The sequence below is a fragment of the Oncorhynchus tshawytscha genome, unplaced genomic scaffold, assembly GCF_018296145.1.
Source record: "Oncorhynchus tshawytscha isolate Ot180627B unplaced genomic scaffold, Otsh_v2.0 Un_contig_10336_pilon_pilon, whole genome shotgun sequence".
Taxonomy (NCBI): domain Eukaryota; kingdom Metazoa; phylum Chordata; class Actinopteri; order Salmoniformes; family Salmonidae; genus Oncorhynchus; species Oncorhynchus tshawytscha.
In genome coordinates this window covers 29035-56821 of record NW_024608362.1, presented here as the reverse complement: position 1 = coordinate 56821, position 27787 = coordinate 29035, and the positions used below count along the sequence as shown (strand labels likewise).

At 32.7% G+C, this 27787-nt stretch overlaps 1 protein-coding gene across 2 annotated transcripts; it reads left to right on the top strand.

The window, feature by feature from the left end:
* LOC121843475 (guanine nucleotide-binding protein G(I)/G(S)/G(O) subunit gamma-13-like) lies at positions 1-25127 on the top strand. Of its 2 annotated transcripts, none has more exons than XM_042313069.1 (3): positions 1-109; positions 22532-22631; positions 25010-25127. In XM_042313069.1, exons 2-3 carry the CDS (start codon positions 22537-22539, stop codon positions 25113-25115), a joined length of 201 nt encoding a protein of 66 aa, XP_042169003.1. In that variant the 5' UTR covers positions 1-109; positions 22532-22536; the 3' UTR covers positions 25116-25127. The 2 variants fall into 2 exon arrangements, with proteins under 2 accessions (XP_042169003.1, XP_042169004.1); XM_042313070.1 differs by having other exon boundaries at positions 7-109; positions 22537-22631.
* The last annotated feature ends 2660 nt before the right edge of the window (positions 25128-27787 follow it).

Genomic DNA, 27787 nt, shown 5'->3' with positions numbered 1-27787 from the left:
TGAGGGGGTAAATCGCGTGTCGTCTGTCTGGGAACATAAGGCTAACCAGGGCTACAGATAATCTGGATCAGAACTTCACGACTAGAAGCACCAGGTCTCCGGTAAAACGGTAAGAAATACCACAGACCCCCCGCGATGAATCTGTTAATAGTCTAGTAGCAGCATAATTCGGTCTGTATCCATCTACACGGTCTGTATCATGTACATCCCTTAGATAGGCCAGCTGTAATGTAAAAATTGGCTATAGTGTACAAATTCATGAAAACAAAAAATGATATTTTTTAGTCTTTAATATAAGGTTAGGCATTAGGGTTAAACAGTGGTTAGGGTGTAAAATCAGTGTTGATGACTTTGTGTCGGTGCTTAGTGACCACTGCAGATCTGCCCCCAGAACAACATTCATAAGGGAAAACGCTAAGGCTATAGAGTAGCGGAAACGGTTATACCGTTTTATAACGTGTATTTATTGAGGGGTTTTAATCAGCATAATGCCATCTCTGGATATTGATGCCCTTTATAGTCTCTGGATAAACTCCCGAGGTTCAGCTGTTGTCTTTGTTGATCGAGATAATGTGTTATTTTAGGCAGGAGGAGATGATTGGTTTATTTAAATAGGGCAGATGAAAACACGGAGACAGCTGCATCACTCTAACTCTCTCTGGCTTTGTCTCGACATGAGCTTTTAAATTAAACGTTATCTGTAAAAACCGGGGGGGTTCACCGGAACTGAAGAACAGAACGACTTGTTTTCTTCCGTCAAAACGGGAGGTAGTGATGATGAGCGCCGAGACCGGGAGAACAGAGAATCAGTGACGTCTATAATCATTTTACACTATAATTTAAAAAATATATATAAACACAATAATAGACTTGTATAAATATATAAGTACATTTAAATAAGGAGTAAACTGTATTCGTAATAAGTGTTGATGGATATAAATACATGACCACATTTAATCAAAGTATACTGTATTCATATTGAATGTCTATATGTATAAATGATCATAGCTGAGCTATATAATATATCTATGTTACTCTATATCTATGTAATATATCTATGTAACTCTATATCTATATAATATATCTATGTTACTCTATATCTATGTAATATATCTATGTTACTCTATATCTATATACTATATCTATGTTACTCTATATCTATATAATATATCGATGTTAATCTATATCTATATAATATATCTATGTTACTCTATATCTATATAATATATCTATGTTACTATATATCTATATAATATATCGATGTTACTCTATATCTATATAATATATCTATGTTACTCTATATCTATATAATATATCGATGTTACTCTATATCTATGTTACTCTATATCTATATAATATATCGATGTTAATCTATATCTATATAATATATCTATGTTACTCAATATCTATATAATATATCAATGTTAATCTATATCTATATAATATATCTATGTTACTCTATATCTATGTAATATATCTATGTAACTCTATATCTATATAATATATCGATGTTACTCTATATCTATGTTAATCTATATCTATATAATATATCTATGTTACTCTATATCTATGTAATATATCTATGTAACTCTATATCTATATAATATATCGATGTTACTCTATATCTATGTTACTCTATATCTATATAATATATCGATGTTAATCTATATCTATATAATATATCTATGTTACTCAATATCTATATAATATATCAATGTTAATCTATATCTATATAATATATCAATGTTACTCTATCTATATAATATATCAATGTTACTCTATATCTATATAATATATCTATGTTACTCAATATCTATATAATATATCTATGTTACTCTATATCTATATAATATATCTATGTTACTCTATATCTATATAATATATCTGTTACTGGTGGGGTGTGCAGCTAAATGACCTAAAAAATGGGACATGACCCAGTTATTCAGAGTCTCTCTCTCACACACACAGTATTCTGGTCATACAGCAGACTATGTAGAGATATGTCTGGTAGGAGAGTCTAGATATGTCTGGTAGGAGAATGTAGATATGTCTGGTAGGAGAGTGTAGATATGTCTGGTAGGAGAGTGTAGACAACGACAAGATGGCCTACAGGGAGGAGGTGAGGGCCCTCGGAGTGTGGTGTCAGGAAAATAACCTCACACTCAACGCCAACAAAACTAAGGAGATGATTGTGGACTTCAGGAAACAGCAGAGGGAACACCCCCCTATCCACATCGATGGAACAGTAGTGGAGAGGGTAGCAAGTTTTAAGTTCCGCGGCATACACATCACAGACAAACTGAATTGGTCCAGTCACACAGACAGCATCGTGAAGAAGGCGCAGCAGCGCCTCTTCAACCTCAGGAGGCTGAAGAAATTCGGCTTGTCACCAAAAGCACTCACAAACTTCTACAGATGCACAATCGAGAGCATCCTGGCGGGCTGTATCACCGCCTGGTACGGCAACTGTTCCGCCCTCAACCGTAAGGCTCTCCAGAGGGTAGTGAGGTCTGCACAACGCATCACCGGGGGCAAACTACCTGCCCTCCAGGACACCTACACCACCCGATGTTACAGGAAGGCCATAAAGATCATCAAGGACATCAACCACCCGAGCCACTGCCTGTTCACCCCGCTATCATCCAGAAGGCGAGGTCAGTACAGGTGCATCAAAGCTGGGACCGAGAGACTGAAAAACAGCTTCTATCTCAAGACCATCAGACTGTTAAACAGCCACCACTAACATTGAGTGGCTGCTGCCAACACACTGACTCAACTCTAGTCACTTTAATAATGGGAATTGATGGGAAATGATGTAAAATATATCACTAGCCACTTTAAACAATGCTACCTTATATAATGTTACTTACCCTACATTATTCATCTCATATGCATACGTAGATACTGTACTCTATATCATCGACTGCATCCTTATGTAATACATGTATCACTAGCCACTTTAACTATGCCACTTTATTTACATACTCATCTCATATGTATATACTGTACTCGATACCATCTACTGTATCTTGCCTATGCTGCTCTGTACCATCACTCATTCATATATCCTTATGTACATATTCTTTATCCCCTTACACTGTGTATAAGACAGTAGTTTTGGAATTGTTAGTTAGATTACTTGTTGGTTATTACTGCATTGTCGGAACTAGAAGCACAAGCATTTCGCTACACTCGCATTAACATCCGCTAACCATGTGTATGTGACAAATAAAATTTGATTTGATTTGATTTGATTTGCCTGGTAGGAGTGTGTAGATATGTCTGGTAGGAGAGTGTAGATATGCCTGGTAGGAGAGTGTAGACTATGTGGAGATATGTCTGGTAGGAGAGTGTAGATATGTCTGGTAGGAGAGTGTAGATATGTCTGGTAGGAGAGTCTAGATATGTCTGGTAGGAGAGTGTAGATATGCCTGGTAGGAGAGTGTAGACTATGTATAGATATGTCTGGTAGGAGAGTGGAGATATGTCTGGTAGGAGAGTGTATATATGTCTGGTAGGATAGTGTAGATATGCCTGGTAGGAGAGTGTAGATATGTCTGGTAGGAGAGTGTAGACTATGTATAGATATGTCTGGTAGGAGAGTGTAGATATGTCTGGTAGGAGAGTGTAGACTATGTATAGATATGCCTGGTAGGAGAGTGTAGATATGTCTGGTAGGAGAGTGTAGACTATGTATAGATATGTCTGGTAGGAGAGTGTAGATATGTCTGGTAGGAGAGTGTAGATATGTCTGGTAGGAGAGTGTAGATATGTCTGGTAGGAGAGTGTAGACTATGTATAGATATGTCTGGTAGGAGAGTGTAGATATGTCTGGTAGGAGAGTGTAGATATGTCTGGTAGGAGAGTGTAGATATGTCTGGTAGGAGAGTGTAGATATGTCTGGTAGGAGAGTGTAGACTATGTATAGATATGCCTGGTAGGAGAGTGTAGATATGTCTGGTAGGAGAGTGTATATATGTCTGGTAGGAGAGTGTAGACTATGTATAGATATGCCTGGTAGGAGAGTGTAGACTATGTATAGATATGTCTGGTAGGAGAGTGTAGATATGTCTGGTAGGAGAGTGTAGATATGTCTGGTAGGAGAGTGTATATATGTCTGGTAGGAGAGTGTAGATATGCCTGGTAGGAGAGTGTAGATATGTCTGGTAGCAGAGTGTAGACTATGTGTAGATATGTCTGGTAGGAGAGTGTAGATATGTCTGGTAGGAGAGTGTAGATATGTCTGGTAGGATAGTGTATATATGTCTGGTAGGAGAGTGTAGATATGTCTGGTAGGAGAGTGTAGATATGTCTGGTAGCAGAGTGTAGACTATGTGTAGATATGTCTGGTAGGAGAGTGTAGATATGTCTGGTAGGAGAGTGTAGATATGTCTGGTAGGAGAGTGTATATATGTCTGGTAGGAGAGTGTAGATATGTCTGGTAGGAGAGTGTAGATATGTCTGGTAGGAGAGTGTATATATGTCTGGTAGGAGAGTGTAGACTATGTATAGATATGTCTGGTAGGAGAGTGTGTAGATATGTCTGGTAGGAGAGTGTAGATATGTCTGGTAGGAGAGTGTAGACTATGTATAGATATGTCTGGTAGGAGAGTGTAGATATGTCTGGTAGGAGAGTGTAGATATGTCTGGTAGGATAGTGTAGATATGTCTGGTAGGAGAGTGTATATATGTCTGGTAGGATAGTGTAGATATGTCTGGTAGGATAGTGTAGATATGTCTGGTAGGAGAGTGAGTGTAGATATGTCTGGTAGGAGAGTGTAGATATGTCTGGTAGGAGAGTGTAGATATGCCTGGTAGGAGAGTGTAGACAATGTATAGATATGTCTGGTAGGAGAGTGTAGATATGTCTGGTAGGAGAGTGTAGACAATGTATAGATATGTCTGGTAGGAGAGTGGAGATATGTCTGGTAGGAGAGTGTAGACAATGTATAGATATGTCTGGTAGGAGAGTGGAGATATGTCTGGTAGGAGAGTGTATATATGTCTGGTAGGATAGTGTAGATATGCCTGGTAGGAGAGTGTAGATATGTCTGGTAGGAGAGTGTAGACTATGTATAGATATGTCTGGTAGGAGAGTGTAGATATGTCTGGTAGGAGAGTGTAGATATGTCTGGTAGCAGAGTGAATGATGTAATGTGTGTATAATGTAATAGGTCTCTTCCTAGGTTTTGGCCTTTCTAGGGAGTTTTTCCTAGCCACCGTGCTTCTACACCTGCATTGCTCAATGTTTGGGGATTTAGGCTGGGTTTCTGTACAGCACTTTGAGATATCAGCTGATGTACGAAGGGCTATATAAATAAATTTGATTTGATTTTGATGTGTGTATAATGTAATGTGTGTATAATGTAATGTGTGTATTGTGTAATGTGTGTATAATGTACTGTAATGTGTGTATAATGTACTGTAATGTGTGTATAATGTAATGTGTGTATAATGTAATGTGTGTATAATGTGTATATAATGTGTGTGTATAATGTAATGTGTGTATAATGTGTGTATGATGTAATGTGTGTATAATGTGTGTATGATGTACTGTAATGTGTGTATAATGTGTGTATGATGTAATGTGTGTATAATGTGTGTATAATGTGTGTATAATGTACTGTAATGTGTGTATGATGTAATGTGTGTATAATGTGTGTATAATGTGTGTATAATGTAATGTAATGTGTGTATAATGTGTGTATAATGTACTGTGTGTATAATGTACTGTAATGTGTGTATAATGTACTGTAATGTGTGTATAATGTACTGTAATGTGTGTATAATGTAATGTGTGTATAATGTACTGTAATGTGTGTATAATGTACTGTAATGTGTGTATAATGTACTGTAATGTGTGTATAATGTAATGTAATGTGTGTATAATGTACTGTAATGTGTGTATAATGTACTGTAATGTGTGTATAATGTAATGTGTGTATAATGTAATGTGTGTATAATGTACTGTAATGTGTGTATAATGTGTGTATAATGTAATGTAATGTGTGTATAATGTACTGTAATGTGTGTATAATGTACTGTAATGTGTGTATAATGTGTGTATAATGTAATGTAATGTGTGTATAATGTACTGTGTGTATAATGTACTGTGTGTATAATGTAATGTGTGTATAATGTAATGTGTGTATAATGTACTGTAATGTGTGTATAATGTACTGTAATGTGTGTATAATGTACTGTAATGTGTGTATAATGTACTGTAATGTGTGTATAATGTAATGTGTGTATAATGTAATGTGTGTATAATGTACTGTAATGTGTGTATAATGTACTGTAATGTGTGTATAATGTACTGTAATGTGTGTATAATGTACTGTAATGTGTGTATAATGTAATGTGTGTATAATGTAATGTGTGTATAATGTGTGTATAATGTACTGTAATGTGTGTATCATGTGTGTATCATGTACTGTAATGTGTGTATAATGTACTGTAATGTGTGTATCATGTACTGTAATGTGTGTATAATGTACTGTAATGTGTGTATAATGTACTGTAATGTGTGTATAATGTACTGTGTGTATAATGTGTGTATGATGTAATGTGTGTATAATGTACTGTAATGTGTGTATAATGTACTGTAATGTGTGTATAATGTGTGTATAATGTAATGTGTATAATGTGTGTATAATGTAATGTAATGTGTGTATAATGTAATGTGTAATGTGTATAGATGTAATGTGTGTATAATGAGTGTGTAATGTGTGTAGATGTAATGTGTGTATAATGAGTGTGTAATGTAATGTGTAATGTGTGTAGATGTAATGTAATGTGTGTATCATGTACTGTAATGTGTGTATAATGTACTGTGTGTATAATGTACTGTGTGTATAATGTGTGTATGATGTAATGTGTGTATAATGTAATGTGTGTATAATGTACTGTAATGTGTGTATAATGTGTGTATGATGTAATGTGTGTATAATGTGTGTATAATGTACTGTAATGTGTGTATAATGTGTGTATAATGTAATGTGTGTATAATGTACTGTAATGTGTGTATAATGTGTGTATAATGTAATGTGTGTATAATGTACTGTAATGTGTGTATAATGTGTGTATAATGTAATGTGTGTATAATGTGTGTATAATGTACTGTAATGTGTGTATAATGTAATGTAATGTGTGTATAATGTACTGTAATGTGTGTATAATGTAATGTGTGTATAATGTAATGTGTGTATAATGTAATGTGTGTATAATGTAAATGTGTGTATAATGTAATGTGTATAATGTACTGTAATGTGTGTATAATGTGTATCATGTACTGTAATGTGTGTATAATGTACTGTAATGTGTGTATCAATGTACTGTAATGTGTGTATAATGTACTGTAATGTGTGTATAATGTACTGTAATGTGTGTATAATGTACTGTGTATAATGTGTATGATGTAATGTGTGTATAATGTACTGTAATGTGTGTATAATGTACTGTAATGTGTGTATAATGTATAATGTAATGTGTATAATGTGTGTATAATGTAATGTAATGTGTGTATAATGTAATGTGTAATGTGTGTAGATGTAATGTGTGTATAATGAGTGTGTAATGTGTGTAGATGTAATGTATAATGAGTGTGTAATGTAATGTGTAATGTGTGTAGATGTAATGTAATGTGTGTATAATGTACTGTAATGTGTGTATAATGTACTGTAATGTGTGTATAATGTACTGTATAATGTGTGTATATGTAATGTGTGTATAATGTAATGTGTATAATGTACTGTAATGTGTGTATAATGTGTGTATGATGTAATGTGTGTATAATGTGTGTATAATGTACTGTAATGTGTGTATAATGTGTGTATAATGTAATGTGTATAATGTACTGTAATGTGTGTATAATGTGTGTATAATGTAATGTGTGTATAATGTACTGTAATGTGTGTATAATGTGTGTATAATGTAATGTGTATAATGTGTGTATAATGTAATGTGTATAATGTACTGTAATGTGTGTATAATGTACTGTAATGTGTGTATCATGTACTGTAATGTGTGTATAATGTAATGTGTGTATAATGTAATGTGTGTATAATGTAATGTAATGTGTGTATAATGTACTGTAATGTGTGTATAATGTAATGTGTGTATAATGTACTGTAATGTGTATAATGTAATGTAATGTGTGTATAATGTAATGTAATGTGTGTATAATGTACTGTAATGTGTGTATAATGTACTGTAATGTGTGTATAATGTAATGTGTGTATAATGTAAATGTGTGTATAATGTAATGTAATGTGTGTATAATGTAATGTAATGTGTGTATAATGTACTGTAATGTGTGTATAATGTACTGTAATGTGTGTATAATGTAATGTATAATGTAATGTGTATAATGTAATGTAATGTGTGTATAATGTACTGTAATGTGTGTATAATGTAATGTAATGTGTGTATAATGTACTGTAATGTGTGTATAATGTAATGTAATGTGTGTATAATGTAATGTGTGTATAATGTAATGTAATGTGTGTATAATGTAATGTAATGTGTGTATAATGTAATGTAATGTGTATAATGTACTGTAATGTGTGTATCATGTACTGTAATGTGTGTATAATGTACTGTAATGTGTGTATAATGTACTGTAATGTGTGTATAATGTACTGTAATGTGTGTATCATGTACTGTAATGTGTGTATAATGTACTGTAATGTGTGTATAATGTAATGTAATGTGTGTATAATGTAATGTGTAATGTGTGTAGATGTAATGTGTGTATAATGTGTGTATAATGTAATGTGTAATGTGTGTAGATGTAATGTGTGTATTATGAGTGTGTAATGTAATGTGTGTAGATGTAATGTGTGTATAATGAGTGTGTAATGTAATGTGTAATGTGTGTAGATGTAATGTAATGTGTGTATAATGTACTGTAATGTGTGTATAATGTACTTTAATGTGTGTATAATGTAATGTAATGTGTGTATTATGTAATGTAATGTGTATATAATGTACTGTAATGTGTGTATTATGTACTGTAATGTGTGTATAATGTAATGTAATGTGTGTATAATGTAATGTAATGTGTGTATAATGTGTGTATAATGTAATGTGTGTATAATGTACTGTAATGTGTGTATAATGTACTGTAATGTGTGTATAATGTACTGTAATGTGTGTATCATGTAATGTAATGTGTGTATAATGTACTGTAATGTGTGTATAATGTAATGTAATGTGTGTATAATGTACTGTAATGTGTGTATAATGTGTGTATAATGTAATGTGTGTATAATGTACTGTAATGTGTGTATAATGTACTGTAATGTGTGTATAATGTATTGTAATGTGTGTATAATGTAATGTGTGTATCATGTACTGTAATGTGTGTATAATGTACTGTAATGTGTGTATAATGTAATGTAATGTGTGTATAATGTACTGTAATGTGTATAATGTAATGTGTATCATGTACTGTAATGTGTGTATAATGTAATGTGTGTATAATGTAATGTAATGTGTGTATAATGTACTGTAATGTGTGTATAATGTACTGTAATGTGTGTATAATGTGTGTATAATGTGTGTATAATGTAATGTAATGTGTGTATAATGTACTGTAATGTGTGTATAATGTGTGTATAATGTAATGTAATGTGTGTATAATGTAATGTGTGTATAATGTACTGTAATGTGTGTATAATGTACTGTAATGTGTGTATAATGTACTGTAATGTGTGTATAATGTACTGTAATGTGTGTATAATGTACTGTAATGTGTGTATAATGTAATGTGTGTATAATGTAATGTGTGTATCATGTACTGTAATGTGTGTATAATGTACTGTAATGTGTGTATAATGTAATGTGTGTATAATGTAATGTGTGTATAATGTAATGTAATGTGTGTATAATGTACTGTAATGTGTGTATCATGTGTGTATCATGTACTGTAATGTGTGTATAATGTACTGTAATGTGTGTATCATGTACTGTAATGTGTGTATAATGTACTGTAATGTGTATAATGTACTGTAATGTGTGTATAATGTACTGTGTGTATAATGTGTGTATGATGTAATGTGTGTATAATGTACTGTAATGTGTGTATAATGTACTGTAATGTGTATAATGTGTGTATAATGTAATGTGTGTATAATGTGTGTATAATGTAATGTAATGTGTGTATAATGTAATGTAATGTGTGTAGATGTAATGTGTGTATAATGTGTGTAATGTGTGTAGATGTAATGTGTGTATAATGAGTGTGTAATGTAATGTGTAATGTGTGTATGTAATGTAATGTAATGTGTGTATGTAATGTGTGTATAATGTAATGTAATGTGTATAATGTACTGTATAATGTGTGTATGATGTAATGTGTGTATAATGTAATGTGTGTATAATGTACTGTAATGTGTGTATAATGTGTGTATGATGTAATGTGTGTATAATGTGTGTATAATGTACTGTAATGTATATAATGTGTGTATAATGTAATGTGTGTATAATGTACTGTAATGTGTGTGTATAATAATGTATAATGTACTGTAATGTGTGTATAATGTGTGTATATGTAAAATGTGTGTATAATGTAATGTGTATAATGTACTGTAATGTGTGTATAATGTACTGTAATGTGTGTATCATGTATGTAATGTATAATGTGTGTATAATGTAATGTAATGTGTGTATAATGTACTGTAATGTATAATGTAATGTGTGTATAATGTACTGTAATGTGTGTATAATGTAATGTAATGTGTGTATAATGTAATGTAATGTGTGTATAATGTACTGTAATGTGTGTATAATGTACTGTAATGTGTGTATAATGTAATGTGTGTATAATGTACTGTAATGTGTGTATAATGTAATGTAATGTGTGTATAATGTAATGTAATGTGTGTATAATGTACTGTAATGTGTGTATAATGTACTGTAATGTGTGTATAATGTAATGTATAATGTAATGTATAATGTACTGTAATGTGTGTATAATGTAATGTAATGTGTGTATAATGTACTGTAATGTGTGTATAATGTAATGTAATGTGTGTATAATGTAATGTGTATAATGTAATGTAATGTGTGTATAATGTAATGTAATGTGTGTATAATGTAATGTAATGTGTGTATAATGTGTAATGTGTGTATCATGTACTGTAATGTGTGTATAATGTACTGTAATGTGTGTATAATGTACTGTAATGTGTGTATAATGTAATGTGTATAATGTAATGTGTATAATGTAATGTAATGTGTGTATAATGTACTGTAATGTGTATAATGTAATGTAATGTGTGTATAATGTACTGTAATGTGTGTATAATGTAATGTAATGTGTGTATAATGTAATGTGTGTATAATGTAATGTGTATAATGTAATGTAATGTGTGTATAATGTAATGTAATGTGTGTATAATGTACTGTAATGTGTGTATCATGTACTGTAATGTGTGTATAATGTACTGTAATGTGTGTATAATGTACTGTAATGTGTGTATAATGTACTGTAATGTGTGTATCATGTACTGTAATGTGTGTATAATGTACTGTAATGTGTGTATAATGTAATGTAATGTGTGTATAATGTAATGTGTAATGTGTGTAGATGTAATGTGTGTATAATGTGTGTATAATGTAATGTGTAATGTGTGTAGATGTAATGTGTGTATTATGATGTGTAATGTAATGTGTGTAGATGTAATGTGTGTATAATGAGTGTGTAATGTAATGTGTAATGTGTGTAGATGTAATGTAATGTGTGTATAATGTACTGTAATGTGTGTATAATGTACTTTAATGTGTGTATAATGTAATGTAATGTGTGTATTATGTAATGTAATGTGTGTATAATGTACTGTAATGTGTGTATTATGTACTGTAATGTGTGTATAATGTAATGTAATGTGTGTATAATGTACTGTAATGTGTGTATAATGTGTGTATAATGTAATGTGTGTATAATGTACTGTAATGTGTATAATGTACTGTAATGTGTATAATGTACTGTAATGTGTGTATTATGTAATGTAATGTGTGTAATGTACTGTAATGTGTGTATAATGTAATGTAATGTGTGTATAATGTACTGTAATGTGTGTATAATGTGTGTATAATGTAATGTGTGTATAATGTACTGTAATGTGTGTATAATGTACTGTAATGTGTGTATAATGTACTGTAATGTGTGTATAATGTAATGTGTATCATGTACTGTAATGTGTGTATAATGTACTGTAATGTGTGTATAATGTAATGTAATGTCTGTATAATGTACTGTAATGTATGTATAATGTAATGTGTGTATCATGTACTGTAATGTGTGTATAATGTAATGTGTGTATAATGTAATGTAATGTGTGTATAATGTACTGTAATGTGTATCATGTACTGTAATGTGTGTATAATGTACTGTAATGTGTGTATAATGTACTGTAATGTGTGTATAATGTAATGTGTGTATAATGTAATGTGTATAATGTAATGTAATGTGTGTATAATGTACTGTAATGTGTGTATAATGTAATGTAATGTGTGTATAATGTACTGTAATGTGTGTATAATGTAATGTAATGTGTGTATAATGTAATATGTGTATAATGTAATGTGTGTATAATGTAATGTAATGTGTGTATAATGTAATGTAATGTGTGTATAATGTACTGTAATGTGTGTATCATGTACTGTAATGTGTGTATCATGTACTGTAATGTGTGTATAATGTACTGTAATGTGTGTATAATGTACTGTAATGTGTGTATAATGTACTGTAATGTGTGTATCATGTACTGTAATGTGTGTATAATGTACTGTAATGTGTGTATAATGTAATGTAATGTGTGTATAATGTAATGTGTAATGTGTGTAGATGTAATGTGTGTATAATGTGTGTATAATGTAATGTGTAATGTGTGTAGATGTAATGTGTGTATTATGAGTGTGTAATGTAATGTGTGTAGATGTAATGTGTGTATAATGAGTGTGTAATGTAATGTGTAATGTGTGTAGATGTAATGTAATGTGTGTATAATGTACTGTAATGTGTGTATAATGTACTTTAATGTGTGTATAATGTAATGTAATGTGTGTATTATGTAATGTAATGTGTGTATAATGTACTGTAATGTGTGTATTATGTACTGTAATGTGTGTATAATGTAATGTAATGTGTGTATAATGTACTGTAATGTGTGTATAATGTGTATAATGTAATGTGTGTATAATGTACTGTAATGTGTGTATAATGTACTGTAATGTGTGTATAATGTACTGTAATGTGTGTATTATGTAATGTAATGTGTGTATAATGTACTGTAATGTGTGTATAATGTAATGTAATGTGTGTATAATGTACTGTAATGTGTGTATAATGTGTGTATAATGTAATGTGTGTATAATGTACTGTAATGTGTGTATAATGTGTGTATAATGTACTGTAATGTGTGTATAATGTAATGTGTGTATCATGTACTGTAATGTGTGTATAATGTACTGTAATGTGTGTATAATGTAATGTAATGTGTGTATAATGTACTGTAATGTGTATAATGTAATGTGTGTATCATGTACTGTAATGTGTGTATAATGTAATGTGTGTATAATGTAATGTAATGTGTGTATAATGTACTGTAATGTGTGTATAATGTACTGTAATGTGTGTATAATGTAATGTGTGTATAATGTACTGTAATGTGTGTATAATGTAATGTGTGTATAATGTAATGTGTGTATAATGTAATGTAATGTGTGTATAATGTAATGTGTGTATAATGTACTGTAATGTGTGTATAATGTACTGTAATGTGTGTATAATGTAATGTAATGTGTGTATAATGTACTGTAATGTGTGTATAATGTACTGTAATGTGTGTATAATGTAATGTGTGTATAATGTAATGTGTGTATAATGTACTGTAATGTGTGTATAATGTACTGTAATGTGTGTATAATGTACTGTAATGTGTGTATAATGTACTGTAATGTGTGTATAATGTAATGTGTGTATAATGTGTGTATAATGTACTGTAATGTGTGTATCATGTGTGTATCATGTACTGTAATGTGTATAATGTACTGTAATGTGTGTATCATGTACTGTAATGTGTGTATAATGTACTGTAATGTGTGTATAATGTACTGTAATGTGTGTATAATGTACTGTGTGTATAATGTGTGTATGATGTAATGTGTGTATAATGTACTGTAATGTGTATAATGTACTGTAATGTGTGTATAATGTGTGTATAATGTAATGTGTGTATAATGTGTGTATAATGTAATGTAATGTGTGTATAATGTAATGTGTAATGTGTGTAGATGTAATGTGTGTATAATGAGTGTGTAATGTGTGTAGATGTAATGTGTGTATAATGAGTGTGTAATGTAATGTGTAATGTGTGTAGATGTAATGTAATGTGTGTATAATGTACTGTAATGTGTGTATAATGTACTGTAATGTGTGTATAATGTACTGTGTGTATAATGTGTGTATGATGTAATGTGTGTATAATGTAATGTGTGTATAATGTACTGTAATGTGTGTATAATGTGTGTATGATGTAATGTGTGTATAATGTGTGTATAATGTACTGTAATGTGTGTATAATGTGTGTATAATGTAATGTGTGTATAATGTACTGTAATGTGTGTATAATGTGTATAATGTAATGTGTGTATAATGTACTGTAATGTGTATAATAATGTGTGTATAATGTAATGTGTGTAAAATGTGTGTATAATGTAATATGTATAATGTACTGTAATGTGTGTATAATGTACTGTAATGTGTGTATCATGTATGTAATGTGTGTATAATGTAATGTGTGTATAATGTAATGTGTGTAATGTAATGTAATGTGTGTATAATGTACTGTAATGTGTGTATAATGTAATGTGTATAATGTACTGTAATGTGTGTATAATGTAATGTAATGTGTGTATAATGTAATGTAATGTGTGTATAATGTACTGTAATGTGTGTATAATGTACTGTAATGTGTGTATAATGTAATGTGTGTATAATGTACTGTAATTTGTGTATAATGTAATGTAATGTGTATAATGTAATGTAATGTGTGTATAATGTAAATGTGTATAATGTACTGTAATGTGTGTATAATGTAATGTGGTATAATGTAATGTGTGTATAATGTAATGTAATGTGTATAATGTACTGTAATGTGTGTATAATGTAATGTAATGTGTATAATGTACTGTAATGTGTGTATAATGTAATGTAATGTGTGTATAATGTAATGTAATGTGTATAATGTAATGTAATGTGTGTATAATGTAATGTAATGTGTATAATGTACTGTAATGTGTGTATCATGTACTGTAATGTGTGTATAATGTACTGTAATGTGTGTATAATGTACTGTAATGTGTGTATAATGTAATGTGTGTATAATGTAATGTGTGTATAATGTAATGTAATGTGTGTATAATGTACTGTAATGTGTGTATAATGTAATGTAATGTGTGTATAATGTACTGTAATGTGTATAATGTAATGTAATGTGTGTATAATGTAATGTGTGTATAATGTAATGTGTGTATAATGTAATGTAATGTGTGTATAATGTAATGTAATGTGTGTATAATGTACTGTAATGTGTGTATCATGTACTGTAATGTGTGTATAATGTACTGTAATGTGTGTATAATGTACTGTAATGTGTGTATAATGTACTGTAATGTGTGTATCATGTACTGTAATGTGTGTATAATGTACTGTAATGTGTGTATAATGTAATGTAATGTGTGTATAATGTAATGTGTAATGTGTGTAGATGTAATGTGTGTATAATGTGTGTATAATGTAATGTGTAATGTGTGTAGATGTAATGTGTGTATTATGAGTGTGTAATGTAATGTGTGTAGATGTAATGTGTGTATAATGAGTGTGTAATGTAATGTGTAATGTGTGTAGATGTAATGTAATGTGTGTATAATGTACTGTAATGTGTGTATAGTGTACTTTAATGTGTGTATAATGTAATGTAATGTGTGTATTATGTAATGTAATGTGTGTATAATGTACTGTAATGTGTGTATTATGTACTGTAATGTGTGTATAATGTAATGTAATGTGTGTATAATGTACTGTAATGTGTGTATAATGTGTGTATAATGTAATGTGTGTATAATGTACTGTAATGTGTGTATAATGTACTGTAATGTGTATAATGTACTGTAATGTGTGTATTATGTAATGTAATGTGTGTATAATGTACTGTAATGTGTGTATAATGTAATGTAATGTGTGTATAATGTACTGTAATGTGTGTATAATGTGTGTATAATGTAATGTGTGTATAATGTACTGTAATGTGTGTATAATGTACTGTAATGTGTGTATAATGTACTGTAATGTGTGTATAATGTAATGTGTGTATCATGTACTGTAATGTGTGTATAATGTACTGTAATGTGTGTATAATGTAATGTAATGTCTGTATAATGTACTGTAATGTATGTATAATGTAATGTGTGTATCATGTACTGTAATGTGTGTATAATGTAATGTGTGTATAATGTAATGTAATGTGTGTATAATGTACTGTAATGTGTGTATCATGTACTGTAATGTGTATAATGTACTGTAATGTGTATAATGTACTGTAATGTGTATAATGTAATGTGTGTATAATGTAATGTGTGTATAATGTAATGTAATGTGTGTATAATGTACTGTAATGTGTGTATAATGTAATGTAATGTGTGTATAATGTACTGTAATGTGTGTATAATGTAATGTAATGTGTGTATAATGTAATGTGTGTATAATGTAATGTGTGTATAATGTAATGTAATGTGTGTTTCTGTATAATGTACTGTAATGTGTGTATAATGTACTGTAATGTTGTATTTACTGTAATGTGTGTATAATGTAATGTGTGTATAATGTAATGTGTGTATAATGTAATGTAATGTGTGTATAATGTACTGTAATGTGTGTATAATGTAATGTGTGTATAATGTAATGTGTATAATGTAATGTAATGTGTATAATGTAATGTAATGTGTGTATAATGTACTGTAATGTGTGTATAATGTACTGTAATGTGTGTATAATGTAATGTGTGTATAATGTAATGTAATTTGTGTATAATGTAATGTAATGTGTATAATGTAATGTAATGTGTGTATAATGTACTGTATATGTGTGTATAATGTACTGTAATGTGTGTATAATGTAATGATGTAATGTATAATGTATAATGTGTGTATAATGTAATGTAATGTGTGTATAATGTACTGTAATGTGTGTATAATGTAATATAATGTGTGTATAATGTACTGTAATGTGTATAATGTAATGTAATGTATAATGTAATGTAATGTGTGTATAATGTAATGTAATGTGTGTATAATGTAATGTAATGTGTGTATAATGTAATGTAATGTGTGTATCATGTACTGTAATGTGTGTATAATGTACTGTAATGTGTGTATAATGTACTGTAATGTGTGTATAATGTAATGTGTATAATGTAATGTAATGTGTGTATAATGTAATGTAATGTGTGTATAATGTACTGTAATGTGTGTATAATGTAATGTAATGTGTGTATAATGTACTGTAATGTGTGTATAATGTAATGTAATGTGTGTATAATGTAATGTGTGTATAATGTAATGTGTGTATAATGTAATGTAATGTGTGTATAATGTAATGTAATGTGTATAATGTACTGTAATGTGTGTATCATGTACTGTAATGTGTGTATAATGTAATGTAATGTGTGTATAATGTACTGTAATGTGTGTATAATGTACTGTAATGTGTGTATATGTACTGTAATGTGTGTATAATGTACTGTAATGTGTGTATAATGTAATGTAATGTGTGTATAATGTAATGTGTAATGTGTATAATGTAATGTGTGTATAATGTGTGTATAATGTAATGTATAATGTGTGTAGATGTAATGTAATGAGTGTATAATGTAATGTGTGTAGATGTAATGTGTGTATAATGAATGTGTGTATAATGTAATGTGTAATGTGTGTATGATGTAATGTAATGTGTGTATAATGTAAAATGTGTGTATAATGTACTGTAATGTGTGTATAATGTAATGTAAATGTGTGTATTATGTATAATGTAATGTGTGTATAATGTACTGTAATGTGTGTATTATGTACTGTAATGTGTGTATAATGTAATGTAATGTGTATAATGTATAATGTGTGTATAATGTAATGTGTGTATAATGTAATGTGTGTATAATGTACTGTAATGTGTGTATAATGTACTGTAATGTGTGTATAATGTACTGTAATGTGTGTATTATGTAATGTGTGTATAATGTGTGTATGATGTGTGTATAATGTAATGTAATGTGTGTATAATGTGTGTATAATGTACTGTGTGTATAATGTGTGTATAATGTACTGTGTGTATAATGTACTGTAATGTGTGTATAATGTGTGTATAATGTACTGTAATGTGTGTATAATGTAATGTGTGTATAATGTACTGTAATGTGTGTATAATGTACTGTAATGTGTGTATAATGTACTGTAATGTGTGTATAATGTACTGTAATGTGTGTATAATGTACTGTAATGTGTGTATAATGTACTGTAATGTGTGTATAATGTAATGTGTGTATAATGTAATGTAATGTGTATAATGTACTGTAATGTGTGTATATGTACTGTAATGTGTGTATAATGTACTGTAATGTGTGTATAATGTACTGTAATGTGTGTATAATGTAATGTGTGTATAATGTAATGTGTGTATAATGTAAATGTAATGTGTGTATAATGTACTGTAATGTGTGTATAATGTAAATGTAAATGTGTGTATAATGTACTGTAATGTGTGTATAATGTAATGTAATGTGTGTATTATGTAATGTGTGTATAATGTAATGTGTGTATAATGTAATGTAATGTGTGTATAATGTAATGTAATGTGTGTATAATGTACTGTAATGTGTGTATAATGTACTGTAATGTGTGTATAATGTACTGTAATGTGTGTATAATGTACTGTAATGTGTGTATAATGTACTGTAATGTGTGTATCATGTAATGTAATGTGTGTATAATGTACTGTAATGTGTGTATAATGTAATGTAATGTGTGTATAATGTAATGTGTAATGTAATGTGTAGATAATGTAATGTGTGTATAATGTGTGTATAATGTAATGTGTAATGTGTGTAGATGTAATGTGTGTATTATGAGTGTGTAATGTAATGTGTGTAGATGTAATGTGTGTATAATGAGTGTGTAATGTAATGTGTAATGTGTGTAGATGTAATGTATGTATTATGAGTGTGTAATGTAATGTGTAATGTGTGTATAATGTAATGTGTGTATAATGTAATGTGTGTATAATGTAATGTGTGTATAATGTAATGTAATGTGTGTATAATGTACTGTAATGTGTGTATAATGTAATGTAATGTGTGTATAATGTACTGTAATGTGTGTATAATGTGTGTATAATGTAATGTGTGTATAATGTACTGTAATGTGTGTATAATGTAATGTAATGTGTGTATAATGTACTGTAATGTGTGTATAATGTACTTTAATGTGTGTATAATGTAATGTAATGTGTGTATAATGTACTGTAATGTGTGTATAATGTACTGTAATGTGTGTATAATGTACTGTGTGTATAATGTACTGTGTGTATAATGTACTGTAATGTGTATAATGTACTGTAATGTGTGTATAATGTACTGTAATGTGTGTATAATGTAATGTAATGTGTATCATGTACTGTAATGTGTGTATAATGTACTGTAATGTGTGTATAATGTATAATGTAATGTGTGTATAATGTACTGTAAATGTGTGTATAATGTAATGTGTGTATAATGTACTGTAATGTGTGTATAATGTAATGTGTGTATAATGTAATGTAATGTGTGTATAATGTACTGTAATGTGTGTATAATGTAATGTAATGTGTGTATAATGTAATGTGTGTATAATGTACTGTAATGTGTGTATAATGTACTGTAATGTGTGTATAATGTAATGTGTGTATAATGTAATGTGTGTATAATGTAATGTGTGTATAATGTACTGTAATGTGTGTATAATGTAATGTGTGTATAATGTACTGTAATGTGTGTATAATGTACTGTAATGTGTGTATAATGTACTGTAATGTGTGTATAATGTAATGTGTGTATAATGTAATGTGTGTATAATGTACTGTAATGTGTGTATAATGTACTGTAATGTGTGTATAATGTACTGTAATGTGTGTATAATGTACTGTAATGTGTGTATAATGTACTGTAATGTGTGTATAATGTAATGTAATGTGTGTATAATGTACTGTAATGTGTGTATAATGTACTTTAATGTGTGTATAATGTAATGTAATGTGTGTATAATGTACTGTAATGTGTGTATCATGTACTGTAATGTGTGTATAATGTACTGTGTGTATAATGTACTGTGTGTATAATGTGTGTATGATGTAATGTGTGTATAATGTAATGTGTGTATAATGTACTGTAATGTGTGTATAATGTGTGTATGATGTAATGTGTGTATAATGTGTGTATAATGTAATGTAATGTGTGTATAATGTAATGTGTAAATGTGTGTAATGATGTAATGTGTGTATAATGTACTGTGTAATGTGTGTAGATGTAATGTGTGTATAATGAGTGTGTATAATGTAATGTGTAATGTGTGTAGATGTAATGTAATGTGTGTATAATGTACTGTAATGTGTGTATAATGTACTGTAATGTGTGTATAATGTACTGTGTGTAATAATGTGTGTATAATGTAATGTGTGTATAATGTAATGTGTGTATAATGTACTGTAATGTGTGTATAATGTGTGTATGATGTAATGTGTGTATAATGTGTGTATAATGTACTGTAATGTGTGTATAATGTATGTGTATAATGTAATGTGTGTATAATGTACTGTAATGTGTGTATAATGTGTGTATAATGTGTGTATAATGTAATGTAATGTGTGTATAATGTGTGTATAATGTAATGTAATGTGTGTATAATGTAATGTGTGTATAATGTACTGTAATGTGTGTATCATGTACTGTAATGTGTGTATCATGTACTGTAATGTGTGTATAATGTAATGTATAATGTATGTAATGTAATGTATAATGTGTATAATGTAATGTAATGTGTGTATAATGTACTGTAATGTGTGTATAATGTAATGTGTGTATAATGTACTGTAATGTGTGTATAATGTAATGTAATGTGTATAATGTAATGTAATGTGTGTATAATGTACTGTAATGTGTGTATAATGTACTGTAATGTGTGTATAATGTAATGTAAATGTATAATGTATAATGTAAATGTGTGTATAATGTAATGTAATGTGTGTATAATGTAATGTAATGTGTGTATAATGTAATGTAATGTATAATGTGTGTATAATGTAATGTAATGTGTGTATAACTGTAATGTGTGTATAATGTGTGTATAATGTAATGTAATGTGTGTATAATGTACTGTAATGTGTGTATAATGTAATGTAATGTGTGTATAATGTACTGTAATGTGTGTAATATGTGTATAATGTAATGTAATGTGTGTATAATGTAATGTAATGTGTGTATAATGTAATGTAATGTGTGTATAATGTAATGTAATGTGTGTATAATGTAATGTAATGTGTGTATAATGTACTGTAATGTGTGTATCATGTACTGTAATGTGTGTATAATGTAATGTGTAATGTGTGTATAATGTACTGTAATGTGTGTATCATGTACTGTAATGTGTGTATAATGTACTGTAATGTGTGTATAATGTAATGTAATGTATGTATAATGTAATGTGTAATAATGTGTAGATGTAATGTGTGTATAATGATGTGTAATGTAATGTGTAATGTAGATGTAGATGTAATGTAATGTGTGTATAATGTACTGTAATGTGTATATAATGTACTTTAATGTGTAAATCCTATAATGTACTGTAATGTGTGTATTCTGTAATGTAATGTGTGTATAATGTACTGTAATGTGTGTATTGGTAATGTACTAATGTGTGTATAATGTAATGTAATGTGTGTATAATGTACTGTAATGTGTGTATAATGTGTGTATAATGTAATGTGTGTATAATGTACTGTAATGTGTGTATAATGTACTGTAATGTGTGTATAATGTGTGTATAATGTAATGTAATGTGTGTATAATGTACTGTAATGTGTGTATAATGTACTGTAATGTGTGTATAATGTGTGTATAATGTAATGTAATGTGTGTATAATGTACTGTAATGTGTGTATCATGTACTGTAATATGTGTACTGTGTAATGTGTGTATTATGTAATGTGTGTACTATGTAATGTGTGTACTATGTAATGTGTGTACTATGTAATGTGTGTAGATGTAATATGTGTATTATGTAATGTGTGTATTATGTAATGTGTGTACTATGTAATGTGTGTACTATGTAATGTGTGTACTATGTAATGTGTGTACTATGTAATGTGTACTATATAATATGTGTATGATGTAATATGTGTATTATGTAATGTGTCCATGATGTAATATGTGTATTATGTCATTAGTGTAGATGGAGGACTTGGATCTTCCCCAGATGAAGAGGGAGGTGGAGAGTCTTCAGTACCAGCTGGCCATCAACAGAGTGTCCTCCATCACGGTTACTGAGTAGGTAGTGTCCTTCTGGTCTCTATCCCAGTGTCCTTCTGGTCTCTATCCCAGTGTCCTTCTGGTCTCTATCCCAGTGTCCTTCTGGTCTCTATCCCAGTGTCCTTCTGGTCTCTATCCCAGTGTCCTTCTGGTCTCTATCCCAGTGTCCTTCTGGTCTCTACCCCAGTGTCCTTCTGGTCTCTATCCCAGTGTCCTTCTGGTCTCTACCCCAGTGTCCTTCTGGTCTCTATCCCAGTGTCCTTCTGGTCTCTACCTCAGTGTCCTTCTGGTCTCTACCCCAGTGTCCTTCTGGTCTCTACCCCAGTGTCCTTCTGGTCTCTACCCCAGTGTCCTTCTGGTCTCTACCCAGTGTCCTTCTGGTCTCTACCTCAGTGTCCTTCTGGTCTCTACCTCAGTGTCCTTCTGGTCTCTACCTGTGTCCTTCTGGTCTCTATCCCAGTGTCCTTCTGGTCTCTACCCCAGTGTCCTTCTGGTCTCTATCCCAGTGTCCTTCTGGTCTCTACCCCAGTGTCCTTCTGGTCTCTACCCCAGTGTCCTTCTGGTCTCTACCCCAGTGTCCTTCTGGTCTCTACCCCAGTGTCCTTCTGGTCTCTACCCCAGTGTCCTTCTGGTCTCTACCTCAGTGTCCTTCTGGTCTCTACCTCAGTGTCCTTCTGGTCTCTACCCCAGTGTCCTTCTGGTCTCTACCCCAGTGTCCTTCTGGTCTCTATCCCAGTGTCCTTCTGGTCTCTACCCCAGTGTCCTTCTGGTCTCTACCTCAGTGTCCTTCTATGATAGTGTTGTTTTACAGGGTCTACCCCAGTAGTCCTTCTGGTCTCTACCTCAGTGTTCTTCCTTTACAGGGTCAGCCATAGTAGTATGATAGGTGTTGTTTTACAGGGTCAGCCATAGTAGTATGATAGGTGTTGTTTTACAGGGTCAGCCATTTTACAGGGTCAGCCATAGTAGTATGATAGGTGTTGTTTTACAGGGTCAGCCATAGTAGTATGATAGGTGTTGTTTTACAGGGTCAGCCATAGTAGTATGATAGGTGTTGTTTTACAGGGTCAGCCATAGTAGTATGATAGGTGTTGTTTTCAGCCAGGGATAGGTGTTGTTTTACAGGGTCAGCCATAGTAGTATGATAGGGTTATTGTTTTACAGGGTCAGCCATAGTAGTATGATAGGTCTAGTGTAATGTGTTGTCTTACAGGGTCAGCCATAGTTGTATGTCCCTCCCTGGAAACCATTATGGTTAAGTGCCTTACTCAAGGTCACATCAACAGATTTTTCAGCTTGTCCGCACCGGTATTCAAACCAGCAACCTTTAGTTGACTGGCCCAATGCTCTAACCACTAGGTTGTTGCACTTGCTCTTTGGTTGACATATTTAAAGCAGTCAGAAACATTGAAATGTCAATAGTTCGGAATGTTAGGTCAGGTTGTAAAACAAAAGTCTCATCTAGGATTCAATCTCGCAATCTTGTCTACGTCCGGGATTCAAACTAGCAACCTTGTCTACGTCCAGGATTAAACTAGCAACCTTCCCTACGTCTGGATTCAAACTAGCAACCTTGTCTATGTTCCGGATTCAAACTAGCAACCTTGTCTATGTTCCGGATTCAAACTAGCAACCTTGTCTATGTTCCGGATTCAAACTAGTAACCTTCCCTACGTCTGGGATTCAAACTAGCAACCTTCCCTACGTCTGGGATTCAAACTAGCAACCTTCCCTACGTCTGGGATTCAAACTAGCAACCTTCCCTACGTCTGGGATTCAAACTAGCAACCTTCCCTACGTCTGGGATTCAAACTAGCAACCTTCCCTACGTCTGGGATTCAAACTAGCAACCTTCCCTACGTCTGGGATTCAAACTAGCATCCTTCCCTACGTCTGGGATTCAAACTAGCAACCTTGTCTAAGTCCGGGATTCAAACTAGCAACCTTGTCTAAGTCCGGGATTCAAACTAGCAACCTTGTCTAAGTCCAGGATTCAAACTAGCAACCTTGACTACATCCGGGATTCAAACTAGCAACCTTGTCTACGTTCGGGATTCAAACAAGCAACCTTGTCTAAGTCCGAGATTCAAACTAGCAATCTTGTCTAAGTCCGGGATTCAAACTAGCAACCTTGTCTACGTCCGGGATTCAATCTAGCAACCTTGTCTATGTCCGGGATTTAAACTAGCAACCTTGTCTAAGTCCGAGATTCAAACCCATCGTGGGTTTTTAAAGGCAAATGTTTCCGCGTTCGGGGAGATCCCATTCACGGTAAAATCTGTCGGCCCAATCAGAACCTTTAAATACACCTGGAACCTAAACCTGAGATCTGATTGAATGCCAGCCGGGTGGATCGAGGGGTGTGGTCTAACAGGGTGTCTGTGTTCTCTTGGCAGGCTGGTGAAATGGATCGAGGGGTGTGTGTGTGACGACCCATTCCTGAACCCAGAGCTGATGAGGGCCAACCCCTGGGTGGAGAAAGGCAAATGTGTGATCCTCTAACGGACACACACACGGATCCACACACACACACACACACACACACACACACACTGAGACACACACACACACACGCACGCACTGAGACACACACACTGAGACACACACACACTGAGACACACACAGACACACACACACACACACTGAGACACACACACACACACTGAGACACACACACACACACACACACACACACACACTGAGACACACACACACACACTGAGACACACACACACACACACTGAGACACACACACACACACTGAGACACACACACACACACTGAGACACACACACACACACACACACTGAGACACACACACACACACACTGAGACACACACACACACAGACAGACACACACACACACACTGAGACACACACACACACACTACACACTGAGACACACACACACACACACTGAGACACACACACATACACACTGAGACACACACATACACACACACACTGAGACACACACACACACACACACACACACACACACACACACACAGACACACACACACACTGAGACACACACACACACACACTGAGACACACACACACACACACTGAGACACACACACATACAGACACACACACACACACACACACACCAAGTTATCCCGTCCTATTTATTTGTACATCCATGTCTATGGTTTTAGCTGAAAGTAGAATGAACTATGTAGCCCCTTCCTTCCTATGAGCAGTATGTCCTGCATTGAAAGTAGCCCCCTTCCTTCCTATGAGCAGTATGTCCTGCATTGAAAGTAGCCCCCTTCCTTCCTATGAGCAGTATGTCCTACATTGAAAGTAGCCCCCTTCCTTCCTATGAGCAGTATGTCCTATTGAAAGTAGCCCCCTTCCTTCCTATGAACATGTCCTGCATTGAAAGTAGCCCCTTCCTTCCTATGAACAGTATGTCCTGCATTGAAAGTAGCCCCTTCCTTCCTATGAACAGTATGTCCTGCATTGAAAGTAGCCCCCTATGAACAGTTCCTTCCCCTTCCTTCCTATGAACAGTATGTCCTGCATTGAAAGTAGCCCCCTTCCTTCCTATGAACAGTATGTCCTGCATTGAAAGTAGCCCCCCTTCCTTCCTGTCCTGCATGAGCAGTATGTCCTGCATTGAAAGTAGCCCCTTCCTTCCTATGAGCAGCATGTCCTGCATTGAAAGTAGCCCCCTTCCTTCCTATGAGCAGCATGTCCTGCATTGAAAGTAGCCCCCTTCCTTCCTATGAGCAGCATGTCCTACATTGAAAGTAGCCCCCCTTCCTATGAGCAGTATGTCCTGCATTGAAAGTAGATTTGCAGAGCTCATCTCATAGCTTTGTTAAAGAATGAGATAGAAGTTTGTTGTTAACTAAATCACACTTTTTTTTGTCAATTTTTTTATTGGCTTGTTTCCACTGTCAATCAGAATACACTGTTTTTATTGGCTTGTTTCCACTGTCAATCAGAATACACTGTTTTTATTGGCTTGTTTCCACTGTCAATCAAACATAATAAAGAGGTGGTTTGACAGATTGACTCGTGGTAATTTATATACAGACATTCTAACGTGTATGAGATGGAGTGTGTGTACGGTGTGTGTGTGTGTACGGTGTGTGTACACTGTGTGTGTGTGTGTACAGTGTGTGTGTACAGTGTGTGTGTACGGTGTGTGTGTGTGTACAGTGTGTGTGTGTGTACGGTGTGTGTGTGTGTACGGTGTGTGTGTGTGTGTACGGTGTGTGTATGTGTACGGTGTGTGTGTGTGTACGGTGTGTGTGTGTGTACGGTGTGTGTGTGTGTACGGTGTGTGTGTGTGTACAGTGTGTGTGTGTGTGTGTGTACAGTGTGTGTGTGTGTGTGTACAGTGTGTGTGTGTGTGTACAGTGTGTGAGTTATAGCAGTTCTCTGATGTAGATGTTGCGTCGCACGGCGTTGGACACGCCCTCGTTGAAGCGGAACCACACGTCACTGTTGCCAACCGCTGTCCCCATGGCAACCTCCACACACTTCACCTAGTGACAGACAGAGACAGTTTACGGTTAAAACACACACAGATACATAGCCTCTACACATACATATGATCAATATTGGAATGGGAATAATGGGAATAATAATGACAGGCAGAGGGTAGTATAATGGTATGGGAATAATGGGAATAATAATGATAGGCAGAGGGTAGTATAATGGTATGGGAATTATGGGAATAATAATGATAGGCAGAGGGTAGTATAATGGTATGGGAATAATGGGAATAATAATGATAGGCAGAGGGTAGTATAATGGTATGGGAATAATGGGAATAATAATGATAGGCAAGGGTAGTATAATGGTATGGGAATAATAGGCAATAATAATGATAGGCAGAGGGTAGTATAATGGTATGGGAATAATGGGAATAATAATGATAGGCAGAGGGTAGTATAATGGTATGGGAATAATGGGAATAATAATGATAGGCAGAGGGTAGTATAATGGTATGGGAATAATGGGAATAATAATGATAGGCAGAGGGTAGTATAATGGTATGGGAATAATGGGAATAATAATGATAGGCAGAGGGTAGTATAATGGTATGGGAATAATGGGAATAATAATGATAGGCAGAGGGTAGTATAATGGTATGGGAATAATGGGAATAATAATGATAGGCAGAGGGTAGTATAATGGTATGGGAATAATGGGA